Source organism: Cotesia glomerata, linkage group LG10 (assembly GCF_020080835.1).
Source record: "Cotesia glomerata isolate CgM1 linkage group LG10, MPM_Cglom_v2.3, whole genome shotgun sequence".
Classification (NCBI taxonomy): domain Eukaryota; kingdom Metazoa; phylum Arthropoda; class Insecta; order Hymenoptera; family Braconidae; genus Cotesia; species Cotesia glomerata.
The window spans coordinates 10,352,544-10,379,344 of NC_058167.1; the positions used below are offsets into that span (position 1 = coordinate 10,352,544).

The window sequence follows — 26,801 nt, forward strand, 5'->3', positions numbered from 1 at the left end:
GTCATTTTTTTTATATTATTAATTATAAATAAATAGTAAAAAAAAAAATATTTAAAAAAAATTTTTTTTTCAAATTTATATTTCTGGAATTTTTTTATTAAAATTTTTTTATAATTAAATTGCAAAAAAAAATCAAAAAAATTACTAGCTAATTAATAATAACCAAATAAATAATAAAATAAAAATAAATTTTACTTACTTAAAAAAAAACTTAAAAACAAAAAAATAAATAAACTTCAAAATAATGAACTAATAAATTTTATTTCCGTAACTCTCTTCAATTAATATAATAATTAGCGCTAACTTACAACTAACTATATTAAAAAAAAATATATGAATTTTCTTATAATTACAAAACTACATCTCTGTCCCGATTATAAAAGTTCATTATCAATTAATTTAACAATATAGAAATATTTCGTCAAAATTACTCTAAAATTACCTTTTTAGTAAATCAAGCTTTCTCTTTTTTTTATCCACAGATCCATCATCAGACTTAGACGGCGAAAGATTGAGAGAATCTAAAGAAGCTCCTCTCCTGAGCGCGGACCTTCTGAGTCTCTTAGCCTGAGGAGAATGGGTCTGCTTACTGAAGACACTGCCCAGGTCTTTCTTGCTGGTATTTGCACTAGAATTCGGAACAACGGTCCTCTCAACGACAGCCGGACAAGTCGAAGGTAACTGTTGAGACCCGGAAATTTTCTTGATCTGAGTTCTTTTTCCACTGCTGTAAAATTTTTCCTGCTTTTCCTTTTCCCTCTGCGCTATCTGTGGATTTTTCGCAGCAAACTCTTTCATATTAAGAGCGGCGCATTTAGTCGCATTGTGGGTTTTAAAAATTCCAACCAGAGTATCAGCCAGTTCGAACATTTCCGACCTCAAGCTCACCACAATAAACTGCGCGTTTTTCGTTCTGTCTTTAATATAACTCCCAACAATAGAGACGTTTTTAAAATCCAGCGCCGCGTCAATCTCATCCATAAAATACAACGGAGTCGGTTTGTAATGATGGAGCGCAAAGACAAGCGCTAAGGAGCTCAAAGTCTTCTCGCCTCCACTCAAATTGGTGATATTCTTCCAAGACTTCTTAGGCGGTCTGACACTAAACGCAACTCCCTCCGTAAACGGATCCAAAGAATCAACAAACTCTAAATCCGCAGCTCCGCCAAGCGTGATCATCTGGTACATCTCCTTCAACTTAGAATTAATAATCGAGAACCCAGCGAAGAATTCTTCGTGCCTTTTTCTTTTAACCATATCAAGATTCAAGCGAGTTTTATTCTTCTCAGCAGAAGCTTCCTCAACCTCAGCCGAGCGCTTTAAAAACACCTCCTCTTTCTGGAGATAACTATCAATCGCCTGCATATTAGGAACCTCTTTCGGAAGTCTCTCCTTAGCAGCAGCTAAATTTGCCGCTAAAGTCCTCGAATCCAACGCTTCAGCATCTTCATCACTAAGGGGCGTCAATTTATCCACAACTTCCCCAGGAATGTCATTAATCTTCAAAGTCGTGATCCTCCGCTCATAATCTTCAATCTTGTGCCTAACTTCCGCGAGAGCTTTCTTAGTATCTCCCAATTTTTGCTCCAAGTCAATCTTCAGCGCCTTCATTTTATCCTCGCGTTCTTGCAAACTTTGCAACTCCTTCCTCAACAAATTAGTAGTATCAACCCTATCCTTCAACTTATCAGCACACTCTTCAATAACCGCCAACAGAGCCTTAGCATCTTCTTCATACTGCTTCTTCTCCTTCTGAATATCATGAATCCTACCAGCACAAACTTCAACATCATTTTCCAGACTCTCAATACGCTCCTGAGTTTTCTTCGCATTCCTCTCCGCAGTTTTAACAGCAACCTGCAATCTGCAAACTTCATCCTTTGCTTTTTCGATAGCCTTAATAATTTTCTGAATAACCTGCTGCTGTTCCTTGATCTTCTCCCCAGTTAATTCATTAATCTGGTCATTAATCTTCTTAAATTTCCTCTCAATAACCTGAGCCAGTTCTTTCTTCTCCTCCAATTCCGCTTCCGCTTTATCAGCAGCCCTCTTCAATTCTTTAACTTTGGCAGGATTAGAAACAGCACTAGCAGCTTTTTTCTCCTGAATCTTCAACTGAGCTTCAAGTTGAGGAAGCTGTTCAGTCATCAAACGAACATCTAGATCAAAAGTATTTCTATTATTCTTCATCTCAAATACCTCTCTGCTCACCCGGTTGATCTCTAGTTCAAACGGCTGCTGTTGGGCTCTCAACTGAGCACACTCTTCATTTACTTCTCTTAAATTTTTTTCCAACTTTTCAATCTCCGCCGGACTAGGTCCGTCCTTGATCACCTTCTGGCCCATCTTCCCACGCAAGACACTTCTACCTCCACCACTCATAGTTCCCGAAGTTTCAATCAATTCTCCTTTGAGAGTAACCACCCGGTAGCGCTTGGCTCCGTACCCAATCCTTGAAGCTTGCTCCAGATCATTAGCAACCAAAGTATCATACAAGCCGTAATAAAACGCCGGTAGAACCTGCGGATCTTCAACAGTTATCAAATCAAACAGCCTCGGAATGTTCTCAGGAGTAGTTATCTTCTTCTGACACTGCGAAACCAGCCGCTGAATTTTATCCAAGGCAATAAAAACGCCTCTCCCGATATTATTAACCCTCAAAAATTCAATACACGCTTGAGCAGTGTCGATAGTATCAACCACAATATTATCCAGCCGGCCGCACGCGGTAGAAACAGCGACGTCATACTTATTATTGATAGCTCCTAAATCTCCAAGTCTCCCAAGAATCCCAGGAAGTCTTCCCTCTCTTTTTTCCCTCATCAACGCGTCTAGAATTCTATTCCTAGACCTGTGCGCCTGCATAGCCGACCTCTTCTCCTCAACTTGCATCCTCATCCGCTTGATTTCCGAACTAACTTTAGCATCATTGACCCGCATGCCCTCCAACTTCTTCTGCATCACCGCTAAATTTTTCTCAGCCCCAGGAATATTCTGCTCAAGCTCAGCAAGCTTAGCCTGACGCTCTTTTAAAGTCTCCGATGTTTCCTTGAACTTCGCCTGAAGCTTTTCAAGCTTTTCTTTCTCCACCTTCTCAACAGAGGTGCACAACTGCAGCTCGGAGTCCGCGAGATTAAAAGCTGCCTGCGCAGCGTCGATTTTTTTCCGATGCTTCATCAACTGGCTCTCGTACTCTTGCCGCTTGTTCATCAGCGGTTCCGTTTTTTCCTGCAACGTGCTCATTAATTCCTCAAGAGTAGCTTCTTCTTTTTTCTGCGAGGCCAAGTGTCTCTCTATCAGCTTCTCAACTTCCTGAATTTCCTTCGCGCTTTTCTCCGGGACTTTCTGCAACTGCTCCAATTTTTCCTTCTCGCTTTTAACCGTCACGATATTTCCCTTGCGTCTTTTGTTAGTCTCCACCAACTCTTGGTGCAAATTCTCGTCTTTTTTCCTCAGCTTATTAAACTTACTCGTCACAGCGTCAGATTCTTTTTGAATTTCATCCCAGGCGCTGGTTTTTGTCTTTAAATCTAAAGTTTTTTCCAGTTTGGCTTTGGAAACTTCGCTCATTTCAGTTTTAAGATTTTTAAAGTCTTCAGAAATTTCATCACAACGTTCCTGGTGTTTTTTGCAATTATCAACATACTGAGCCTTCTTGCAATGATACAACTGGTACTGTAATTTAGTAATAGCATTTTCACAGCGCATATAACTAACCGCGTCCTCCATAGGACCCCTTAATTCATCTTTCTCATGCTCGACAATCCTGAGCCTATTGAGTTTCTCAGTAACAACTTCACCAGTGCGCTCAAACTTCTCAGCCAGCTTCAACAGCGGTTCATTGTACCTCGAGGTCCCGATAATGTCCTCCAGGAACTCCAGCATGCCACAATCGTTATCGTTAGCAGCCTTGGGCTTCATCAGAGCAATCTGCTCGACCTCTCCCTGTAAAATAAGGAAGCGGTTGTGGTCCAGGTCGACCCCGTCGTCGCGCAACATCTTGGCGATTTCTCTAAATTGCACTTTCTTGTGGTTCAACTCATAGTAGGACGTGTTGTCCTTGAAGGCAGTCTTGGATATCACTACGCTGCTGTTGGGGACCACTTTGTAGTTACGCTCCTCGTTGTCCAGGTCTACTATCTTCTGGAAATGCACCTCCACGGTGCAGCTATTAATGTTCGGATGCTCGCCGGAGCGGTGAATTAATTCGGATATTTTCTTTGACCTGATCTTCGTGGCGCGGTACCCGAAGACGAACAGCATCGCGTCGATGATGTTGCTCTTGCCGCTACCGTTAGGACCCACTATCGCGCTAAAGCACTGGTGGAAAGGTCCGATCTCGACTATTCCTGCGTAACTCTTGAAGTTTTTGTTGACTATCTTCTCGATCATCAGTCGCGGGCCTTGGTGGTTATCCGCGTGGTAGATTTTTGGCGCTGGGGGAATGTAAATTTCCGAGTCTATCCTTATACCTCCTTCCTTGGTGTCCAGACCGGTCACGTCTGCGTCGTCCACGTCCATTTCTTCGGGAGTTTTCTCTCCTGATTTTTTTCTCCCGGACATTTTAGTAATTTTTTAATTTTTGTTGTTGGTGACGCTAAAATATACACATTTTAAGGTTAGTTTTTGATGTAAATAAATAACACTGTTTTTTTTTTACTTACTTGGGTTTTAATAATTTTTTTTTTTTTTGTTAAGAATTCTTAAAGATTCAATCCTATTTTTTTGACACTTTTGTAAATTCTTCTTGAATAATTGAGAGATTAATTGCACAAATAACAAATATTTTCATATTTTTTTTATTATTTGAAAATGCTATAACCGCTTGGAATTAAAATGGCGAGGCGCCAGTTTTTAAAATTTTTAACGATAGAGAGCGCTGTTTTTTGTTTATTTTTATTAATTCTTTAAATAAATTATTTAATTTATTAAATTGAACAATAAGAAAAATTTTATATTTTTTAATTATAATAATTAATTCTTTTTTTTAACTAAAATAAAATTTTTTTTTAATTAAAAATTTTTTTTATTGAAACTTTTGACATGCGCATGCGATTAAAATTAATTTAGCCGACATTTAAAAATTTTTTTAATTTTTCTATTGAAAAAATGATTACAAAAAAAAATTTAATTGTAAAAAACTTTAAAAATTGTAAGTGCAATTTTTTAAAGATATTTTTTTGGTCTAATTTAATTATTTAAAAAAAATCAAAAAATTATAAACTTCGGCTAACTTTAGTATCATGCGCATGCGCACAAATCAATTCCCGCTTATTCTTAACCTAGAAAAACTAACTCTATAATAATATTTGTAATTTTAGTAATTATTTAAAGTTTAATGGATTAAAAAAAAATTAATAATAAAAAATATGAACAAAACACGATTTTTGACGAAAATAAATTTTAATAATTCAAATAGGTTTGTTAGTACTGTAAAAAAACAATCTCCAACTCAATATTGTTTACAACTTGTCAGGTGTTTATTGTTTATTAATTAATGATACTAAAAGTAACTGAAACTTATTTTTATTTTCAAAAAAAAAAAAAAATTAGTACTATTGAAATATTCAAAACAATTTACAATTTTAATTTTTTTTTAATTTTACTGTGGAATTTTTTTATAAATTATTTGTTGAAAAAAAATTGTGAAATGTCAGTTCATTTTAAAATCATAAAGTATTTACTCTAATTACTTTCAAATGATATAATAATAAAGTTAGCCGACATTTTTAATTTTTAATCATAATTTTGATTATGCTTAATTTATTAAATTAAAACTAAAAAATATTTTTTTTAAATTGCACTCATAGTTTATGTCATTAAAGTTAGCTGTCACTTGATCAATTTTTAATTTTATTTAACAATTAAATTAATTCTAAAAAATTATTTTTGAAAAATTGCATTTTAAATTTTCTACATGTCAATTTGTTTTTCTTATTTTTTTTTGCCGTAACTTATTTGTTAATAAAAGTTCTAAAAATTATTAAATATCTGCTAAATTAATTTTCATTCATAGATTTTCAAATTTTCTACAAATAAAATTTTTTTTAAATAATTTTTTCAATAAAAAAAAATTTTTAAATGTCGGCTAACTCAATTTTCCTACTTATAATTGTTAAATATATCACGTTACTAGAACCAAAAGGGCGTATAAAAAAATTTTTTTTGCTTCAATCAATGTAAAAATGTTGAAAATATTAACATCTAAGGAAAAAACGAAAAAAAAAATTTTTTTTTGTGATACGCCCTTATGGTTTTAAGAAAACATTTTTCTAAAACCATAAGGGCGTATCCTGTTTTTTCGGTTTATTATCAATTATGGGTCAGAGTAAGAAAAAAAATTGCAAAAGTAATAGAATATCACTCCACAACTTGATTTATGTCAACAAATTTTTATTTAAGTGAAAAAACTAATAAAAAATTAAGAAAAAATAAATTCATCAGAGTATTACTCCAATGCCATCTCCATCGTCAGGATCATCTGTGTCTAAGATTATAAAAGTAAATAAAAAGATTTCTTAATTTTTTTTTTAACTAGATAATGACAAAAAAATTTATAAACTATGACCATGGCTGAAAATTAAACTTTGATAATACCGATGATATTTTTTGGGACAGTGCCTGATGTACAAAAATGATTTAGATCATCAAACTTGCTTCAAGATATTGGTATTGAAGGATCATAACAATTCTCAAGAACAAAGTTCTTTTTAAATGACTTTTTTAAAATTACCGTTCTAAATGGCTTAAAAAACTCTTTTGTCAATTGTAAATAGATCTGAAGTAAAAAAAATCAATTTTGAAAAACTTTGAGGCTAATTTTATTAACTTGAAGACATACCGATTGTTCTCAAGTTGTTATGAATTTATTTTTTCTTAATTTTTCATTCGTTTTTTCACTCAAATAAATATTTGTTGATATAAATTAAGTTGTGGAGTGATAATTTCTATCACTTTTGCAATTTTTTTTCTTACTCCGACCTATAATTGATAATAAACCGAAAAAACAGGATACGCCCTTATGGTTTTAGAAAAATGTTTTCTTAAAACCATAAGGGTGTATCACAAAAAAAAATTTTTTTTTCGTTTTTTCCATAGATGTTAATGTTTTCAATATTTTTACATTGATTGGAGCAAAAAAAATTTTTTATACGCCCTTATGGTTCTCCAAAACCATAAGGGCGTATATTTTGAGGTACGCCCTTATGGTTTTAGTAACGCGATATAATAAAATAAATATTTAAACAGGAAACATGATTACGAGAATTATTTGTGCTCATTATTGCTACCAAAAGATTGTCAAGCGCCAGCGATAGCAATCAGAGCTTTCAATGTCGAAATAGCACTTGTTCAGGAACATTCTCGTGAACTAGCAATATCTAACATGAGGTATACATTTTGGAATGATACTTTGGCTAAAATATTTGACAACAATCCTCCAGAGGCTCCTGTCCCTCTAGAACTATCACGAGTAAGTAATTATTTTTATTTTTTAGTTCAAACTTTCAATTCATTATAAATTATAAATTATTATAGATTTTAAAGACAAGAAAATTATCTAAAAGGTATTTCCAACGTCTCCTGGACGCGAGGTGGAAGCATTCTCAAGGTTCTTCCTTCTTGGATCTGGCTGCTATGGAACAATACTCCGAAAATACGGTATCGTCGATTTACTATCTGTTATTAGAAGTTAAAGACATCAAAGACGTCAACGTTGATCATATTGCCAGTCATCTGGGAAAAGCGCAGGGTATTATAAATCTACTGCGATCAGTACCCTACCACGCACAGCGGAGGAATCTCGTCCTTCCTCAGGATGTCTTGATGCAAAATAATGTCTCTTCAGAGTCTGTGTTTCGAGGAGTAGCGAGCAAGGAATTAAATGAAGCTATTTTTGAAGTTGCTTCTCGAGCTAATCAGCATTTAGACAAAGTAAAGTTTTAATCACTTAGTTAATGATACTGAAATTAAAAATGGAAATTAAGTTAACCGACATTTAAAAATTTTGATAATTTTTTTTATTGAAAAAATCATTACAAAAAAAAATTTCGCTTTTAAAAAACTTGAAAAATTTTAAGTACAATTTTTAAAAAATATTTTTTTGTTCCAATTTAATAAATTAAAAAATCAAAAATGTCGGATAACTTTAGTGTTATAAATTAAAAGACAACTGATAATTTTTAGTAAATTTTTAATAAATAAATTATTTATTTATTTATTTATTTAGAAAACGCCAATCGGCAATCTAAATCTATGAAATTACAATAAAAAAAAGGCCATTCGGCAGCCGAAAAGGAAGTAGATTTCATGATGAATAATAAAAATACTACTAGGGTTGCATACGAAAAAAAAAAAATAAATTTCTGTTTGATTAAACAACAATGACGTCAAAACGAATGCAAAAGTAAAATTTCATTAAATCTGTCTGAGAAAGCAGGTGATTTTTGGCCTAGACTGATAATGAGGTACACAAATTAAAGCTTACTTAATAAGCTTTCAGATGCCATTTATAGAATTTTGATAAGATATCGCGTTCAATTGTAATTGCACGAAAATACGGTAAAAGTGAAAATTTTTGCGATTTTTGAAAATTTTTCAATTGCTATTATTCCTAAACTATTTAATTTGGAGAAATAAATAAGTACACAAATTGAAGCTTATTAAATAAGATTTCAAATGCAATTTACAGAAATCCGATAGGATGTCGCGTTCCATTGTTATTGCACGGAAATAAGGTAAAAGTGAAAATTTTTTGCGATTTCTGAAAATTTTTGAATTTCTCTCATTTCTAAACTAATCGACAGATTTGGCTCATCTTAGAACTTAACCTCGAAAATCGTCTTAAGAATAAGTATGTTACATTTTATTGAGATCCGTATAGAATTACGGAAGTTAGAGAAGAGACAATGCCGATTATATCGTATATCGTGTATATATATATATTAGGGTGTGCCAAAATGTAACTCCCGTGGAGAACCTTTTAAAATTGGAATTTTGAGTTCCGCTTTTAAAAGCAGCTGTATTTAGGCATTTCCTAAGGTATTTTAGGGTGAGACGATAAATTTGATTTTCATAGAATTTTTTAGCAGGAGATTTAATTGGGCACTTCCGGCCAAATTTTTAATTTTCAGCGGATATGCCCAAACTAAGCTCCTGTTAAAAAATTCTATGAAAATCAAATTTTCTTCTCACTCCAAAATATCTTAGGAAATGCCTAAACACAGCTGCTTTTAAAAGCGGAACTCAAAATTTCAATTTCAAAAGGTTCTCCACGGGAGTTACATTTTGACACACCCTAATATATATATATATATATATATATATATATATATATATATATATATATATATATATATATATATATAAACTTTTAAACCATATGCATTTTCTGAATCCGCTTGATGAGCTGAGTTGAAATATAGCAAAATTTTTTAAAAGTTCCGTCATGAGGACCTATGCAATAGTTAGATTTCTATGAAATCTACTAAAAATATATAATTTATAATTTCGAGAGAAACGAAAGAAAATAACTTCACATTTTAAAGATTTGCAAAAATATTACAGTTTATCCGGTGAGATTTATCAGGATTCTAAGAAGGAGAGATAATTAATGTATTTAATTAAATCGATTAGTCTGATTATTTATAGCAAGAAAAATTTTTTTTCTAAATTCCATCTTTAGAAATTAAAAAAAATTACAATTTTTATAAATAATTTTTTTTATCTAGTTTTTTATTCAAGAAAATTTTTTTTAAATTGTCAAGTGTTTGCTAATTTAAATATCATTACTAGTTAAATAATACATGATTAATTATTTGTTTTTTTTTTTTACAGGCGAAAAAATTGAGGAAGAATATTAAAATGAATTTAGATTATATTTTTTTACCAGCTGTGATTGTCGAGAGATACTTGAAAAAGCTTCAGTATGTTGACTTTAATATTTTTGATAAAAGGTTACATATTAAAGAAAATATGTTACCATTTAAATTATTATGGGAAAAATTATTTACCAAATGGTAAAGATTTTTTTTTAGTTTAGAAAAATTTTGTAGGAAAATTTGTTAAGTATTTATTAAATATTTTTTTTTTATTAAACTTAAAAAAAATAAATCTTTTTACAGTTTAAAAGTAATTATATTTTTTTATTGTTTATTTAATGACACTGAAGTTAGCCGACATTTTTCATTTTTTGATTTTTTTTTCATTTATTAAATTATAATTAAAAAATATTTTTAAAAAAATGCACTTATAGTTTTTCAAGTTTTTCATAAATGAAATTTTTTTTTATTTTTTTTAGAATAATTTTTTCAATAAAAAAAAAATCATGAAAATTTTTAGATGTCGGCTAACTTAATTTTCATGTTTATTTAATCTTAAGTTTTTAAAAAAGCCCGCTAGAAAATTTTCCCGCGCATGCGCAAAATTTGCACGCCGACAAAATGGCGGATGTAAATAAATTACAGCTTGTAACTAAAAAAAAAAAAATAATAAAACTTAACAGAAATAAATAAAAAAAATATTAAAATAACATTGTAGACTATTTAAAACAATATCTAATTATAAACGCAATGAAACAACAAATAATGACCGTGATAAATAAATAAACAGCGCAATAAGCCAGAGTACCAACTAAAAAAACTAAAACCGTGGGTGTGGTATAACCAAAAAATTAATTATTATTTATTTTAACATGTGGTTTGTAAATAAATGGTTCACCATAGTCGAGTTATAAATAAGAAACCATTTCATAATTATCAACCAAGCGAAATTATTCGCAAGTGATTCAATTTTTGTGACAGCACCTGGACATTAAAATCTACATTTGCACAATTTTTAATGAATTTGAATGCATAATGGACGATATTTCACTATACGAGTCAACAATTTGTCGATTGTGTGCTGAAAATAATTCCAATGGAGTTAATTTGTTTACTGATAACGAGGGAGATCCAGCTCTAAGTACTCTTATTAACCGATTTCTACCATTAAAGGTATGTTTACTCCATTATATATTGTAAGTACTGAACAACAAGACTGTTATACTGACTACTGTCAACAATAACTGGATGTAGAGCAAAAAAATTCAGGATCTAATTTGACTTCCTACGTTTTTACTAATAAATTAATATGATGACTGTCTACAGTATCTACACTGATTTTCGTTGCACATTTACTACATGAATCAAGATTTATTTATTATTTCTCTCATAATTATTTATTAAATTAAACACAACACTTGTTTCTTGAAACCTTGATCCAGGATTATTATTATTTCATGTCTGTACTTGGATATTTTTTTGAAAAATCAACTCTGAGTAAACTTCCAACACCTACTGACATTTACAATTTTTTTAATAATTATAATCAAGCTCTTACAATTTTTAAAATAATATTATAAATAAAAAAAAAGGCCATTCGGCAGCCGAAATTGAAGTAGATTTTTCAAATAAAAAAAAATTTATTTTTAATAAAATAATATAATAACACTGATAATGTATAGTATAACTTAATTCATGAATTAAAAACAAAATTCAATAATAAATTTAAAACTATTTACAACAAATTTTGGAAAAAAAATTATCTTGTGAAGAAAAAGTTTCTCAAATATTTACCAAAGAATTGCACAGATTATAAGATTTGAATTATAAATGTCCAAATTTTAAGTAACTGCTTAGAAACAACAGTTTTCAAGTTAATCAGAATTTTGCAACCGGATAAAATTTTAGTTGAAGAAAACAATGGTTAGAACTAATTTGTGGCATATTTATCTTTCAATCACACACTTAATAATAACAAAAAAAATAATAAAAAAAGGCCATTCGGCAGCCGAAATGGAAGTAGATTTTTCAAATAAAGAAAATTGATTTTTAATAAAATAATATAATAACACCAATAATGTATAACTTATTTATGAATTAAAAACAAAATTCAATAATAAATTTAAAACTATTTAGAACAAATTTTTGAAAAAAAAGTTTCTCAAAGAATTGCAAAGATTATAAAATTTGAATTATAAATGACTAAATTTTAAATAACTGCTTAGGAACAACAATTTGCAAATCAATCAGATGTTTGAAACCGGATAAAATTTTAATTGAAGAAAACAATATATAGAACTAATTTGTGACATATTTACTGACGAATTACCTGAAAACATTACACGAAAGACTAATCATTATCGTAATTATTGAATTTACATCATGATTAAGCTATGATGTAGACAATAATTCTAAAACGGCTGCAACAGTAAAACTGTTTCATTAAACGAACTCTAAAAGGAGTAATATTGAGGCTACTACCACTTCTAAGTAGTGAAAATTGAAGCTTATTAAAAGAGCTTTACGATGCATTTTACCGAATTTCAATATTTTGTCTAGTTCAGTAATTATACCAAGTTGAAGTAGTAAAAACATCAATTTTTACGATTTTCAAAATTTCAAAATCCTGTCATTTCCAAATTACTCGCCCGATTAAGCTCATCTTCGAACTTAACCTTGGTCTTGATCGATAGATAAAGCATGCTGAGTTTGAGAAGAATCGGTCATAAATTGAAAACGCTATCGTGCTGACAAGCCGCGTTATATCGTATAAATATATATATATATATATATATATATATATATATATATATATATATATATATATATATATATATATATATTAGGGTGGCGCAAAAAAACCGACTATTTTTTTGTTAGTTTTTGATATTTTAAGAGCTCTCTCCAAAGGACAGCTTAAAAAAAAATTTTTAAGATGTCGCTCCAAATTTTTTTAAATTTCAAAAATCGTCAAAAATTGATTTTTTTTTTTTTTTATTTTTTTTTCTCGTTACGGTATAATTTTATAGACCAAAAAAAAATAAGTTTCTGAAAGTTTCAGTTCAAAATTTAAATTTTGAAAGGTCGCTCATAATTTTTTTTTTTTTTCTTCAATTAGCCATATCGCCGACTTTAAGTGTTGGGAGTGGTACATTGGGGTCTTTTTGGTTTGAAAAAATCTTAACCTACGCGGCAAGGTCAAATCTCAACCAAGCTGGTTTCTAAGACCAGCTTGGGATTCGAACCCACGCCTGGCAGTTGATTAAATAAAATTATTAAATTAAAAAAAAATTATATTTTCTATGTTGTGCTTGATTTTTAGTTCATCTCGTGATGTATTTTTATCGATTATTGTACTAAATAAAAAAAAAAAAAAATGCATGGAATTTTAATTTGAATAGTAAAAGGTCGCTCGAAAAAATCTAAACTAATGCACTAATAAATTGAAAAAAATTATGAGCGACCTTTGAAAATTCAAATTTTGAACTGAAATTTTCAGAAACTTATTTTTTTTTAGTCTATAAAATTATACCGTAACGAGAAAAAAAATAAAAAAATAAAAATTCGATTTTTAACGATTTTTGAAATTTAAAAAAATTTGGAGCGACATCTTAAAAATTTTTTTTTAAGCTGTCCTTTGGAGAGAGCTCTTAAAACATCAAAAACTAACATTTTTTCACTCGAGACTCAAAAAAAAAAATAGTCGGTTTTTTTGCGCCACCCTAATATATATATAAACTTTTGAACTATATATATTTTCTGACGCAGCTCGACAAACTAAGTCAGAAAATGGCTAAATTTTTTAAAAGTTGCGCCATGAGGACAGCTGTAATAGTTAGATTTTTATAAAATCTACTAAAAATTTTGTATCTAATTATCATTGTATTTCAGATCCAACTTATTAAATAATTAAGTAAACTCAGGTTATATAGATCATCTTATATTTATGTTGATTTATTATTTATTTAATTTAGCGACGTTTCGTCACTAACCGTGGCTTCCTCAGGCATCTATAAACGACATACCACTTATTATTACAAACTTTTAAGCATTTACATTACAAACTTAAGACTTTTTCTAGAACTTTTTCGAAAAAATTATTATTTACCATAATATAGATAGATAGATAGATAATAAATTTTATTGTTCCTAGAGCCTAAGATCCCTCAGGACCATCAGCAATAATAATACATTGATTTACATTTTTACGTATTATAGTAAAACTAAGTACAAATTAATTATTAATTAATGAAACGTTCACATACAGCTTTTTAGTGATAAACAGAAAGATCTTATAATTATAAAATATAATTTAATTTAATATCAATTTAAAGCAATAATTCAGATTGATAATTAAAATAATTACAAATAAATCTAAGACGCATAGGTATTCAAAAATTCCAATTGAAATTGAAAGTGAAAATCGAATTTAAATATAATTTAATTTAATTCAAATTTAAGTATCACATTGAAAGAAATGATTAAAGCAAGCATTTTTAAATTCAACCAAATTATCCACAGCCACAGTCTCAGTTGGCAGAGCATTCCAAATTCGTATGCCATGAACTAAAAATGAATTGTCATACATGACACAATTCGCCTGGGGCAGGCGGAGATAGTCCTCTCTGTCATCACCTCTACGCAATGCCACCGGTAAAAAATCCACAGATTCGGTAGAATCTGGCGCCAAGTTCCGTTCAAATCCGTTGTAAATGGAGCGCCAGACTACTGACTGTGTTTACTGTAAGCAGAACGGTATTTTGAGGTTGCAAAATTTTATTTAATTCTACGGTACTTTTTATTCCTAAATTGTATATTATAACAGTAATTAATACTTTATTTGACTGTTATTAATTAATTATATTCACTTATAACAATTAATCTACTTGAAATTATTAAATTTAATCCGCACAAACTATAGCAAGCTCAAAAATTTCGATCCTGACTTTTTTTCGATGTAAGAAGTGACATGCCACAGACTAAGTAATTCGAGAATGCATGGTAATAGTCCAATAGATGGGAAACTACACTTAAAAAAATAAATTTCACAGCTTGCATCTACACCCGCCAGGGTGCGCTGCAATTATTTTTACATAAACTGTAGCTTCAAGGGGATAGTTTGCTATAAAAAATGCAGCCAACTTGAGATTTAAGTTAGTACCAATTGCAAATTTTTATTATAATTACAAAAAATACTGAAATCCGAACAAAAACAGTTTCACTGTAAAAAAATCGCGCCAAGTCCACGTTCATAAGACTATTAAGAAAAAAAAAATTTTGTTGTAAATTTAAAAATTAGGAAAAAAATTTTGGAACGTACTTGGTGTGCGTCATTGTGTATTTCAATTTTTTTAAAGTCCTAGTAAATAGATTTTTCTCACCTCCGGGCGGAAAGCGTCAATTTTCCTCCCGCTGCGCTAAACGAAAATGTCGCTTTCCGCTTCCGTCGAGGAGAAAAATAGTATGCACACCTCGGGCAGTAAATAAGAAAGCCTCAGATTACATATTTATTGACCTCGGCTTCGCCTCGGACAACAATTACATGTGATCTGAGACATTTCTTATTTTACTGCCCTAGATGTGTAATATACTATTACGAATCTAATTAAAAGTAAAATATTTTGCAACCACGCACAATAAATACGTTCCAAAATTTTTTTTTAATTTTTAAATCTACAACAAAATTTTTTTTAATTTCCGAAAATCATAAACAATCATATCGGTTACTTGGATTTTTAATTTTTGCACGTCTCATAGCGCGAAGCACGTCAGGTTGTGCTTTATACTCGACTCGTCAAGATCAAGCAATTTTGTGATCTTTAAATGCCTCTATCACAACCATATTACACTTATTCAATAATATAAGTAGATGTACACCGAAAAACACTTAAATTAAACCATCTTTTACTTTCTAAAATCATTTCATGTTGCTATTTTGAAAAAAAAACGTTTTGAAAAAAATTTTACGTGGACGTCCGGATGTCACCCCATTTTGGATGTACCAACGATTACTCCCTAACAAATTGATATTTCAAGACTGGGCCTTTTTTATTAGTTTAAGAATTCGATGAACTGGGTCCGTATTTCATATCAGTGGTCTAGCTTATGTACTTTTTTTTTAATTGAATTTTTCTTAAAATTCACGGTTACAACCGTACAAAGCCAAACGAACTTTTCTTATTTGTCACGTGAAAATTATGCGCCACTTGATCAAGCTAGATTTTTTTAGACTGCGTGCGCATATAACAAGAAAAAAGGGCGCCGATATTTGAAAAAAAAATTAAAAATACTCTAAGAAATTACTTAATTACAAGTTTTTTTTTTTTTAATTAATTATACAATTAATTTTTTTCTTAAAAAATGATTGAGCGTTATGAGGCGTGCACTTTTGGATTTTCCAAACTTTTCTATTTTATATCTTTTTGTAAAGAAAAAAAAAAATTTTTTTTTTCTTAATAGTCTTATGAACGTGGACTTGGCGCGATTTTTTTACAGTGAAACTGTTTTTGTTCGGATTTAATTTTGAGCCAAATAGCTGTCAATAATTTAGTCGAATTTCTTTATAAAACAAACAGGCAATGAAATAGTCTTGTCTTGCTCCAAGCTTTAGCCAACCTAATTTTTTGAAGTAAGGAGTTACATGTTCGTACTTCGGAATTTTGTAGATAAATCTAATACATGAATTCAACTTCCTCTGTAACTTTAATTGCAATTTATTCGAAATATAGTACAATAAATACCTTAAAATTAATTTATGTCCAACATAAAATCAATCGTGGCTATGAATTGGTATATAACGATTGACTTTATGTTGACACTAATTAATTTTAAGGTATTTACTGAAATTTATTGTACTATATTATAGTAAATAATAATTTTTTCAAAAACTCTCTCAAGAAAGCTCTAGAAGAAGTCTAAACTTTATAATGTAAATGTTTAATTTAAGGGGCACAACTAGTGTGGCAGCCTAAAAAAAAAGCGATTTTTGCGAATTAAAATAAAAAAGACTCCTGTATGAATTGTTTTAAAATTTTAAGGGTATATTAATACATATTTTAAGAATATACAGTAAAATTTTTTAAGAAAAAAATTGAATATTTTCCGAGTTGCACGCGACTCCGATGGCGCTAAAAAAAAAGGTCCTCCACTGCTGCACTAATTCCGGCCTTCTCCATGGATGAAACAGAAAAAAATTTTCTCCCCTCCGGGCGGAAAGCGTCAATTTTCCGCCCGCTGCGCTAAATGAAAATGCCGCTTTCCGCCTCCGTCGAGGAGAAAAATAGTATTCTCACCACGGGCAGGAAATAAGAAATACACTATTTCTCGTTCAACTAGAAGATATTGTCCGTACAATGACCTTCGGTCGAAAAAAAATATCAAAAATTGACAAAATGGCGGCGTTTAAAAAAAAAAAAAAAGTTGAATTTTACCCAAAATTTTGGTCGTTTTTAGCCTGCCAAAATTCGATTTTTGATCAGATCAAAAAATTGGAGAATCATTGTATGGAGAACTATATACAGAACATGCAGAAAAAAATTTTGTAGTGATCGGATCATTTATTTTTGAGTAATCACTGCAGCAAATTTGAATGCTGTTTCAAGAAAAACGCGTTTAAAGATAAAATGATCCTATTCTTAAGAAGGGTTTACATTTTTCCTCTCTCTCGCCCTCTATTGGACAAACGAAAGTATCTCTGTCATACTTGTACAACAAATGGAATCTTAAAACGCATTTTATGCATAAATAAATGAAAATTTTCCAAAAAAGCGCTTCGCTCTTCGATAGATAATTTAATTATCTATCGAAGAGCGAAGCGTTTTTTTTCGAAATTTTATCACATACATGAAAAAAACACGTTTGAAAATCAGTTATAAACCGCTCTTAAGTGGCTGTAACTCAAAAACTATTTGAGATATCGATTAAAAATTTTAATATGTTATTTTTAAAGGTATAATCTATCGAAATATGAAAAAAAAAGATTGATTTATTGAAAATTTTACACTAGTTGTGCCCCTTATTTAGGGGTGAAACATCGCTGAATTAAATAAATAATAAATTAACATAAAAATGATGATCTATATAACCTAAGTTTACTTCATTATTTATATCTAATGATAATTATTTTATTTAACATGTAATTTTACTAAAACAGGTCCAAGATGATGGAAAATTACCGACGACTATTTGCCCAGGGTGTAACATTCAGCTGGAGTCGACGATGCAATTTTTTAATTTGCTAATTGAGGGTCAAAAAAAATTGCGCGATTTATTGAAACAAGAAAATGAATTAAAAAAAAATGATCGGTTGAAAATAAATGACAATCCGTTGGAGCAGTCGAATCCTGAGTCAATGGAGTTGGTAAATTTCGAGCAAAAGGATGAAAATTATGGTCAAAGAATAATAATAAGTAGTACGTTTTTTATTTTTTATTTTTAAAAAATTTATTTATTTAATAAAATTAATTATTTAAAAATAAACAGTGCTACCAGACGGCTCGATGTACGCAGCAGAACACGACATGAGCCTTCAGATGGAAGGCCTAGAAAAGCCTCGAAGAAAGCGAGGCCGACCGCCTAAAATCCACGTGGATGGTATCAAGGAAGAAGTATTGGAGACCAGCCAGGAAGACGAAGACAAACAAGACGACTACGACGACGAGCTGGACGGTGACGGTAGACGGAGACGTAAGCGCAAGATCCCCAAGCGTTTTTCCGAAGTCGTCCGGGGAAAAGAGCTAGAGAGGATTTTCAAAGAAGAGGGAGTCATTGACGATGAAGAATACACAAGAGACCACGAGCTGGATGACAAAGACAAGCACTTACCTCTTCCCGATGGCAATGTCGAGGTGATTGGCCACACTGAGTCCCACGACGGAGAAGACCTCGGCGAGTTGATTATCATGAACCGCGGTCGGGGTCGCGGGAGACCCAAGACCAGGCACAAAAAGGCTAAACATATTTGCAACACTTGCGGCCGCGCGTTCCAACAGCGTCACCGGTACATTATGCACAAGAGCAGTCACTTGGGTGACAAATACGAGTGTCTCGAGTGCAGCAAGCAGTTCACAATACTGGACAATTTTCTGGCGCATCAGAAAACTGAGGAGCACACTGGTAAGAGAATTATTAAAAATAATTGCACTAATGAGGAGTACTTGCAAGATTTCGGGGAAATTATTGATGATGTCAATGATTCCGCGGATGCGCTTGAGTCTGATGACAAAGATATGAAAAATATGAAAGTACAAAGCTTGGATGAGGATATCAAAGATGATATTGATGAAAATAGCAATGATAATAATGGTAATGATGATAATGATGGGAATATTTATGATGAATTTAAAGAGAACGAATCAAAAGATGTAAAAGAATACATGTGTGATAACTGCGAAGAAACTTTTACAAATTTAGACACTCTTGAAGGTCACATTAAAAAATTCCACAATAAAGATAATCCATTTGTGTGTGAAGTCTGCGAGGAGACATTTGCGTCTGAGGAAAATCTGAAGGTTCATGTGTCTACTCAGCATTTCACGAACCCTAAGAAGACCAACAAAGCTTGTATCTGTGACATCTGCGGTAAAGTACTGAACCACCCTAGCTCAGTGGTGTACCACAAGGAAGCTGAGCACAACAATGGCCGGAAATTCGTGTGCAATAAATGTGGCAAGAATTTCAAGCACAAGCAGCTTCTCCAGCGGCATCAGCTGACGCATTCTCAGGCTCGGCCGTTTGTTTGCAAGCTGTGTGACGCCAGTTTTAAAACCAAAGCGAATTTGATAAACCACCAGTCGACGCACACTGGGGAAAAAAAGTACCGGTGTACTCAGTGTGATCGACAGTTTGCACACAAGACCAGCTTGACTCTGCACTACCGCTGGCACAACGGAGAAAAACCTTACAGGTGTGAAATCTGCGGGAAACATTTTTCTCAAAATGGCAATTTGCAAGAACACTTGCGAATTCACACTGGAGTTAAGCCTTATGAGTGCGATGAGTGTCATAGAAGGTTCACAACTTCTTCGCAGTTTAAATTGCACCAGAAGCGACACACTGGGGAGAGACCTTGGAAGTGTGAGTTCTGTTTCAAGACTTACTTGCATAAAGACACTTGGAAAACTCACCTAAGGAGACACAATGAGGAAAAACCCTTCCAGTGCACGGATTGCGATCGTTCTTTTACTGAGCAGTGGGCGTTGAAGAAACACATTCGCACCCACACTGGTGTCAAGCCTTACAAGTGCGACATCTGCGAGAAGCGGTTCGCAGACTGCTCCAATCTTACCAAGCACAAGCGCATCCACAGAGAGCACAAAAATCTCCCCGTGGGAGGTGTCAAGACAGAAATTTCTAGAGTGATTAATAATAATGCGGCTGAACATGGAGCTGGTGTAGAAGCTGGACAGGTTTGGCAGATCTACCCGGCCCAAGAAGCTGAAAACTCTATTGAGTTGCAGCAGGTGATCACCGAGGAGGGCGCTGAGGAGAACCAGCCGGTTATTTATCAGGTGTCTTATCAAGACCCGAATGACCCGAGTCAGTCCAGGACGCTTCAATTGAGCACCATTGAGGGAAAAGAGCTTCTGTCTTCGCTGCAGGTTCAGGAACAGCTGGTCAAGCCCAACACTTCTCAAGAAGAAATTGACTTCTCTGACCAGAGGTTCCTCCAGATTACTGACGCCGAGGGGAATCCCATTACTCTGACATATCATGACGCTAAACAGCTGATTGCTCACAGTGGGTTCGGGCAGCACAATGGGCAGATTATTCGAGTACAGTCGGAGGTTCCTGAAGAGATTCCTAATCAGTTGGCTATCCATATGCGCCAGACTTTAGCTGAAGATGTCACGCAACAAAATATTGCGCTGGATGACAACACAGCGCTTGTTAAAGTTCTGGAGGATGATTCTGGTGAGCAGATTAATGGCTCTGCTCCGGGGACTACTTATATTCATGTCCCTACTACTGCACATTTTTACACCTCGGTGTTGGCGAATCCGGGGGATGAATATGTCTCTATTATGTAGAGTTCCTGATAGCCACGCTTTTTTTTAAAGTACACGGAAAGAACAAGATAATACTGGATATCATCCCGGATTATAATGAGTGAAAAAAAATTTCAGATAGTAGCTAGTATAATCCAGATTACAATGAGTATAATCCAGATATCACGCAGTATAATCTGGATTTAAAATTTAAAATCAAAATTTTGGTTAAATTTCCATTCAACTTGACTAAAATACTTACACTGCAAGTCTTTACGTCAAATTGCAGAATAACTTTTAGACAACTTAATTAAAACCATTTGGTTTGTAAACTCTTTCTATCAAATTGGCTATAAATTCCGACAGTAGATTGAATAAAAGTTTGACTCAAGGTGGCTATCAGGAGTTTTAATTGATTTTTACTGGACAAATAAGCAAGCTAGTATTTAAATTTATTGATTCTATAATTAGTAGGTTTTTAGAATTAATATTATATAAAATTGTAAATATTAAAGACTTCTTTTGTAACTATGCTATAGTTTCAATAAATTGATGATTAATTAAAAATTTTATTCATCTACGCACTTGCATTGATAAGTTACATTTAGTTTTAATTAATTATTTGTTATTACACATTTATAATATTTTTAAAATAATTAGTGTGTGCAAAATCGTTTAGTGCAAAAGCTGTGATCCAAGCACCAATTTTTTTAATTTTAAACTTATATAATTTAATTAATGTTAGATTGAAATTTAATGGCAATGTTTAATTTTGTGTAAAGCATAAGCGTAATTTATGTATAAGTTTTCATTTTAATTGATAAAACTTGAATTGATTCTTGCAAAATGCATCATGGTACAAAATGTAAAAACATTTTACTCTGCGAAACTGTCTTTCATAATTTTATTTTTGACACTGAGCATTGGAAAACTTTTAACTTGAACTAGATAGCATGAAATTTTGCGTGTAATCGTACTCGATTGTCGGAATTACTGACTGGACAAACTTAAGAAAGATTATGAGATACATGTGGACTCCTAATTCACCTCCGCCTTCCATCACTGTCTCTATTATTTTTTTCATAACTTCTGCGTGTCTGAAATAATAATTGATAAATGTTTTAAGTATAATTTAATTAATATTTAAAAAATGGTTATGATACTGAAATTAGCTGACATCTGTCAATTTTTTGGATTCATAATAAGTACACGGAAATAATAAGATGACACTGGATATCACCCCGGATTATACTGAGTGAAAAAAAATTTCAGATAGTAGCTAGTATAATCCAGATTACAATGAGTATAATCCAGATATCACTGAGTATAATCTGGGATGATATCCAGTGTCATCTTGTTCTTTCCGTGTATGTTATTAAAAAAAAAATGTAAGTTAAATTTTTTTTAAACATTTTTTTTTCCATACAATTTATTAGTTAAAAAAATTCTGAAAATTATTAAATGTCTCTAAATTTCAGTATCATATATTTATGACACTGAAATTAGACAATTTTTTGATTTTTTTTTTAATAATAAACTAGATTTAGAAAATTATTTTTAAAAAAACTGGATACATAATTTTTGCGCTTCTAAAGATGGAATTTTTAAAATAAATTTTTCTTGTTAAAAAATTCTAAAAATTATCATATGTCTAAATTTCAGTATCATATATTTATGACACTGAAATTAGACCTTTAATTTTTTAATTGTCTTGAAAAATAAACTAGATCTAAAAATTATTTTTAAAAATAGCATTTATAATTTTTAGAGCTTCTAAAATGAAATTTTTAAATAAATTTTTTTTTTTTATAATTTATTAGTTAAAAATTCTAAAAATTATTAAATGTCTCTAAATTTCAGTATCAAATATTTATAACACCGAAATTAGACAATTAATTTTTGATTTTTTTTTAATAATAAACTAAGTCTAGAAAATTATTAAAAAATTGCATATATAATTCTTTTGAGCTTCTAAAGATGGAATTTTTAAATAAATTTTTCTTGTTGAAAAAATTCTAAAATCCTTATGTCTAAATTTCAGTATCATATATTTATGACACTGAAATTAGACAATTTTTTGATTTTTTTTTTAATAATAAACTAGATTTAGAAAATTATTTTTAAAAAAACTGGATACATAATTTTGTAGAGCTTTCAAAGATAAAATTTTTGAAATAATTTTTTTTTGTTAAAAAAATTCTAAAAATTATCATATGAATAAATTTCAGTATCATATATTTATGAGACTGAAATTAGACACTTAATTTTTTTTTAATAATAAACTAGGCCTAGAAAATTATTTTTAAAAAATAATATTTACAATTTTTAGAGCTTCTAAAGATGGAATTTTTCAAATAAATTTTTTTCTACATAATTTATTAGTTAAAAAAATTCTAAAAATTATCATGTCTCTAAATTTCAGTATCATATATTTATGACACAGAAATTAGACTCTTAATTTTTCTATTTTTTTTTTTTAAATAATAAACTAGGTCTAGGGCGATTCCGCGGGAGACGATTTTTGACATAAATTTTTAAATCACAGTATTTGTTACTTTTTTTTATACCAATTTTTTTCAATTTGAGGAGGGTAAGAGCATTTGTGTTGCACGAACGTCGAAGTCTAATTTGAAAAGCAAATTAGTTTTGATAACTGCTACTAAAAAAAAACGTAGAAAAGTTGCAAAAAAAGTTACGCAAAAATTACGCGTTTCTGATGTTTACAGCGATTCTGAAGATTAACCTTAAGTCTGATAAATCGCCGACTATTCCAAACAAATAATTTATTTTAGTTACATAGAAAAGTGCTAATTAGTGATACAGCATCTATGATCTCACATCTTTAATTTAAAGTTACATGGAAATGTTTATATTTACTACAGTGAGACGTGATGCACCCGTGATAGTTTTACGTTGCACCCGTGACTGGATAAAAAGTGAATAATTTATAATATTTATTTCTTTTAATAATTTTATTTAAACTAATAATTAGTTTGTTTTGTATTCTTTTAAAGAATGTAAAAATAATTTAATAAATATTCCATAATTAACAGACTTTTTTCATTCTAGCTTCATGACTTTTAATGGTGGGCCGATTTCGTTGCACCCGCGATAGCACTTTGAACCTGTCCTGTGTCTATTTAGACATTTTATTAAATGTTTTTTATATTAATTTTTGTAAAACAGATTGCAATGTAATCCTGCGACCAGTCATTTCTTTAAAAAGAGTTTTTATTTTCTTAGTAAGAAGCCTTGAGTGAGTCTAAATGTTGCACCCGCGAATACGGAATCGCCCTCTAGTAAATTATTTTTAAAAAACAATATTTACTATTTTTTAGAGCTTCTAAAGATGGAATTATTTAAATAAATTTTTCTTGTTAAAAAAATTCTAAAAATTATCAGATGTCTCTAACGTTCAGTATCATCATAAATTATATAAATTATTAATTAACCTGCAAGGATGAACAGAAGCCATAGGAGGTCCAGGTAAATGAGGATGTGTCTCCATAGTGACAGTTTTCTTAGCATGATCCTGACTAACATCTTCATACATTTCTTCGACCGTAAGTGGTTTTTGATTTTCATCGTAACCAAATAGCCACAGTCGTGGCGTCTGATAATATTTGTCATAAGTGATATGGAGATCATAAGTTCTCGTATGAATTATTTCGCCTTCAGGAAAGTTATCTTTTTTTTCCTTAACTGGTTTTTTAGTTTCTGCTGCATACTATTTTCACAAAAAAAAAAAAAAAAAAAAAAAAAAAATGTAATCAATGCGACTTGACTAAAAAATAAAAATGTAAATTTTTAAACACCTTATCTTGCTCATCAAGCATCCCGCTGACTTCAAAAGCCTCCATGTCAGCAGCCTCTTCATCATCTTCGTCATCATCATCAGCATCTGGAGGCTGCTGCGTCGTGTCTTCTAACGTCATCTCCGAAACTTTTTCATCAATTCCTCCGACACTGGCGTCGTAGTGGTGGGTGTCCACCCAACCGCCTTCAGGGTCATCAGCTTCTATAATACGTTCTTGCTCGTCACAATACTCAATCTTGAAAAGAAAATATAATTAATCAAAGTATCTCTTCTCCAAAATAAAGCTATTAAAAATATAAATGATAGTAAAATCCTGAAGTTAACAGAAGTCTGATTTATTTTTATAACAATTAAATTACTATAAAAAAATTTTAATTAAAAAATTCCAAGTCTAGAAAATAAAAACAAAATGCTTTTATAATTTTTTTAGAACTTCTTAAGATGGAATTTTTTAAGACATTTAAGTTAACTGACATTAGAAATTTTTTAATAATTTTATATCAATAAAATTATTGTCAAAAAATTAAATTAAAAAATTTTGCATGTGAAAATTATAAATAATTGTTAGTGGAAATTTTTTTAAGCTTCTTTTTTGGAATTGACTTTTTATAAAAATTAAAAAAATTGATCACTTCAATTTTATTTAACAAACAAATTTGTTCTGAAAAATTTCATTTCTAATTTATTAAAATTTCTACATGTCATTTTTTTAATCGTTTTTTTTTTCCATAGTTCATCTTAAAAAATTAATTGAAATTATTAAATATCTGCTAAATTAATTGTAATTTTTTCTTGCTATGATTTAGTTGTTAAAAAAATTATCTAATGTTTCTAAATTTTATTTTTTGATTTTTTTTATTTATTAAATTATAATTAAAAAATATTTTTAAAAAATTGCACTTATAGATTTTCAAGTTTATTACAAATAAAAATTTTTTTTTAATAATTTTTTGAATAAAACAAAATTCTAAAATTTTTTAGATAGCTAACTCAATTTTCATTAAATTTTAATGACATTTAAGTTAGCAGTCACTTGATCATTTTTTAATTTTATTTAACAAAAAAATTATTTTAAAAAAATTGCATTTTTTATTTTTTAAAATTTCTGCATGCCAATTTTTTTTTGCCATAATTTATTTGTTAAAAAAATCTTAAAATTATCAAATATCTGCTAAATTAATTTTGATTAAATTTTTAGTGTCATAAATATAATACCTGTTTACATCTGCGTGTACATGGAACATTACGTGTCAATAAAAATTGTTTCTTTTTAGGTAAATATGATTTAGTTCTATCTTCGTCTCCAGTTGCCCATTGCCATGTTGGACAATGATGAACTAGATGGTCACCCGCTGCTACAAATTCTTCTGGTGTTAATACACCTGTTTCCCGAAATTTACTTTCCTGTAAATTATTAAAAATTAATTTTATTATTTAACACTTTCAATTATTTTTATTTAAATAATTTCACTTGATTGTTAAATAAAAAACTAACCTTAAGAACAGGGGTTAGATACTCAGCAACACCCAGGGCTGTTCCTTTTACTGAATTAATTACACTCTGCATTATTTATAATTAACTAACTAATATAAAACTACAATATAGATTATTTATTTTTATTTTTATTAAAACTGAGTCATAATAAAGTCTGACACTTTTTCAATCGATCTGTCGTTTATATACTGCTTGCCACCCGTGACAATTCATGAAAAAAAAAAAAAGAACATAATAATAATAATAACAGTACAAATAGGTCGATAAGGTAGGTGTCAAAATAAATTTACCACAATATTTATTTAAGGGGGTATTCTAGTCTAGAGGTCTGAATTTCGAGCGTTTTTTGGCAATTAATATAAAAGAAGCAGTTAATATTTTTACCATACAATTTTTTATCATTTGTTTATTGATATTTCAAGAATACAAAAAAATACATTTCAAAAAAAAAAAATAAATTTTCAAAAAGATATAAGGGGCTGTTCATAAATTACGTAAGCATAATTTGGAGCATTTTACAACCCCCCTCCCCCCATGATAAGCATTAGTAAGATTTTGAACTGATGCATCCACCCCCCTCTGAAATCTTACGTAAGATATACATCAATTTTGGGCTTTAAATAAGTTAAAAAATATTTTTAATTTTTAACAAATGCCATTGAAACGTAGTAGATTTAAAGGGAACG

At 30.5% G+C, this 26,801-nt stretch overlaps 4 protein-coding genes across 4 annotated transcripts; 2 read left to right on the forward strand and 2 right to left on the reverse strand.

Annotated features, from left to right (window-relative positions):
• Window positions 1-344: 344 nt before the first annotated feature.
• LOC123272975 (structural maintenance of chromosomes protein 4-like) lies at window positions 345-4,805 on the reverse strand. The gene is made up of 2 exons (XM_044740035.1): window positions 4,665-4,805; window positions 345-4,597 (listed from the first exon to the last, which is right to left on the reverse strand). The coding sequence occupies exon 2, from the start codon at window positions 4,561-4,563 to the stop codon at window positions 439-441; it is 4,125 nt and encodes a 1,374-aa protein (XP_044595970.1). The 5' UTR covers window positions 4,564-4,597; window positions 4,665-4,805; the 3' UTR covers window positions 345-438.
• Window positions 4,806-5,316: 511 nt separating this feature from the next.
• Window positions 5,317-10,111, forward strand: LOC123272989 (NADH dehydrogenase (ubiquinone) complex I, assembly factor 6). Its single transcript, XM_044740059.1, has 4 exons — window positions 5,317-5,476; window positions 7,249-7,471; window positions 7,537-7,932; window positions 9,835-10,111. Exons 1-4 carry the CDS (start codon window positions 5,370-5,372, stop codon window positions 10,018-10,020), a joined length of 912 nt encoding a protein of 303 aa, XP_044595994.1. The 5' UTR covers window positions 5,317-5,369; the 3' UTR covers window positions 10,021-10,111.
• A 365-nt stretch (window positions 10,112-10,476) lies between these two features.
• On the forward strand, window positions 10,477-20,869 carry LOC123272978 (zinc finger protein 567). The gene is made up of 3 exons (XM_044740043.1): window positions 10,477-10,991; window positions 17,971-18,229; window positions 18,300-20,869. The coding sequence occupies exons 1-3, from the start codon at window positions 10,854-10,856 to the stop codon at window positions 20,843-20,845; spliced, it is 2,943 nt and encodes a 980-aa protein (XP_044595978.1). The 5' UTR covers window positions 10,477-10,853; the 3' UTR covers window positions 20,846-20,869.
• A 483-nt stretch (window positions 20,870-21,352) lies between these two features.
• On the reverse strand, window positions 21,353-26,338 carry LOC123272988 (ubiquitin-like-conjugating enzyme ATG3). The gene is made up of 5 exons (XM_044740058.1): window positions 26,116-26,338; window positions 25,836-26,024; window positions 24,619-24,855; window positions 24,256-24,530; window positions 21,353-21,900 (listed from the first exon to the last, which is right to left on the reverse strand). The coding sequence occupies exons 1-5, from the start codon at window positions 26,185-26,187 to the stop codon at window positions 21,738-21,740; spliced, it is 936 nt and encodes a 311-aa protein (XP_044595993.1). The 5' UTR covers window positions 26,188-26,338; the 3' UTR covers window positions 21,353-21,737.
• Window positions 26,339-26,801: the final 463 nt, after the last annotated feature.

Coding starts and splice junctions, on each gene's coding strand:
- LOC123272978 (XM_044740043.1), top strand. CDS start 10,854: ATGGACGATATTTCACTATACGAGTCAACAATTTGTCGATTGTGTGCT. Junction 10,992..17,970: donor ACCGATTTCTACCATTAAAG/GTATGTTTACTC, acceptor TTACTAAAACAG/GTCCAAGATGATGGAAAATT. Junction 18,230..18,299: donor TCAAAGAATAATAATAAGTA/GTACGTTTTTTA, acceptor AAAAATAAACAG/TGCTACCAGACGGCTCGATG.
- LOC123272989 (XM_044740059.1), top strand. CDS start 5,370: ATGAACAAAACACGATTTTTGACGAAAATAAATTTTAATAATTCAAAT. Junction 5,477..7,248: donor TATTGTTTACAACTTGTCAG/GTGTTTATTGTT, acceptor ATATTTAAACAG/GAAACATGATTACGAGAATT. Junction 7,472..7,536: donor TCCCTCTAGAACTATCACGA/GTAAGTAATTAT, acceptor AAATTATTATAG/ATTTTAAAGACAAGAAAATT.
- LOC123272975 (XM_044740035.1), bottom strand. CDS start 4,563: ATGTCCGGGAGAAAAAAATCAGGAGAGAAAACTCCCGAAGAAATGGAC.
- LOC123272988 (XM_044740058.1), bottom strand. CDS start 26,187: ATGCAGAGTGTAATTAATTCAGTAAAAGGAACAGCCCTGGGTGTTGCT. Junction 24,531..24,618: donor TGCTTGATGAGCAAGATAAG/GTGTTTAAAAAT, acceptor TTGTGAAAATAG/TATGCAGCAGAAACTAAAAA. Junction 21,901..24,255: donor GCTTCTGTTCATCCTTGCAG/GTTAATTAATAA, acceptor TTATTATTTCAG/ACACGCAGAAGTTATGAAAA.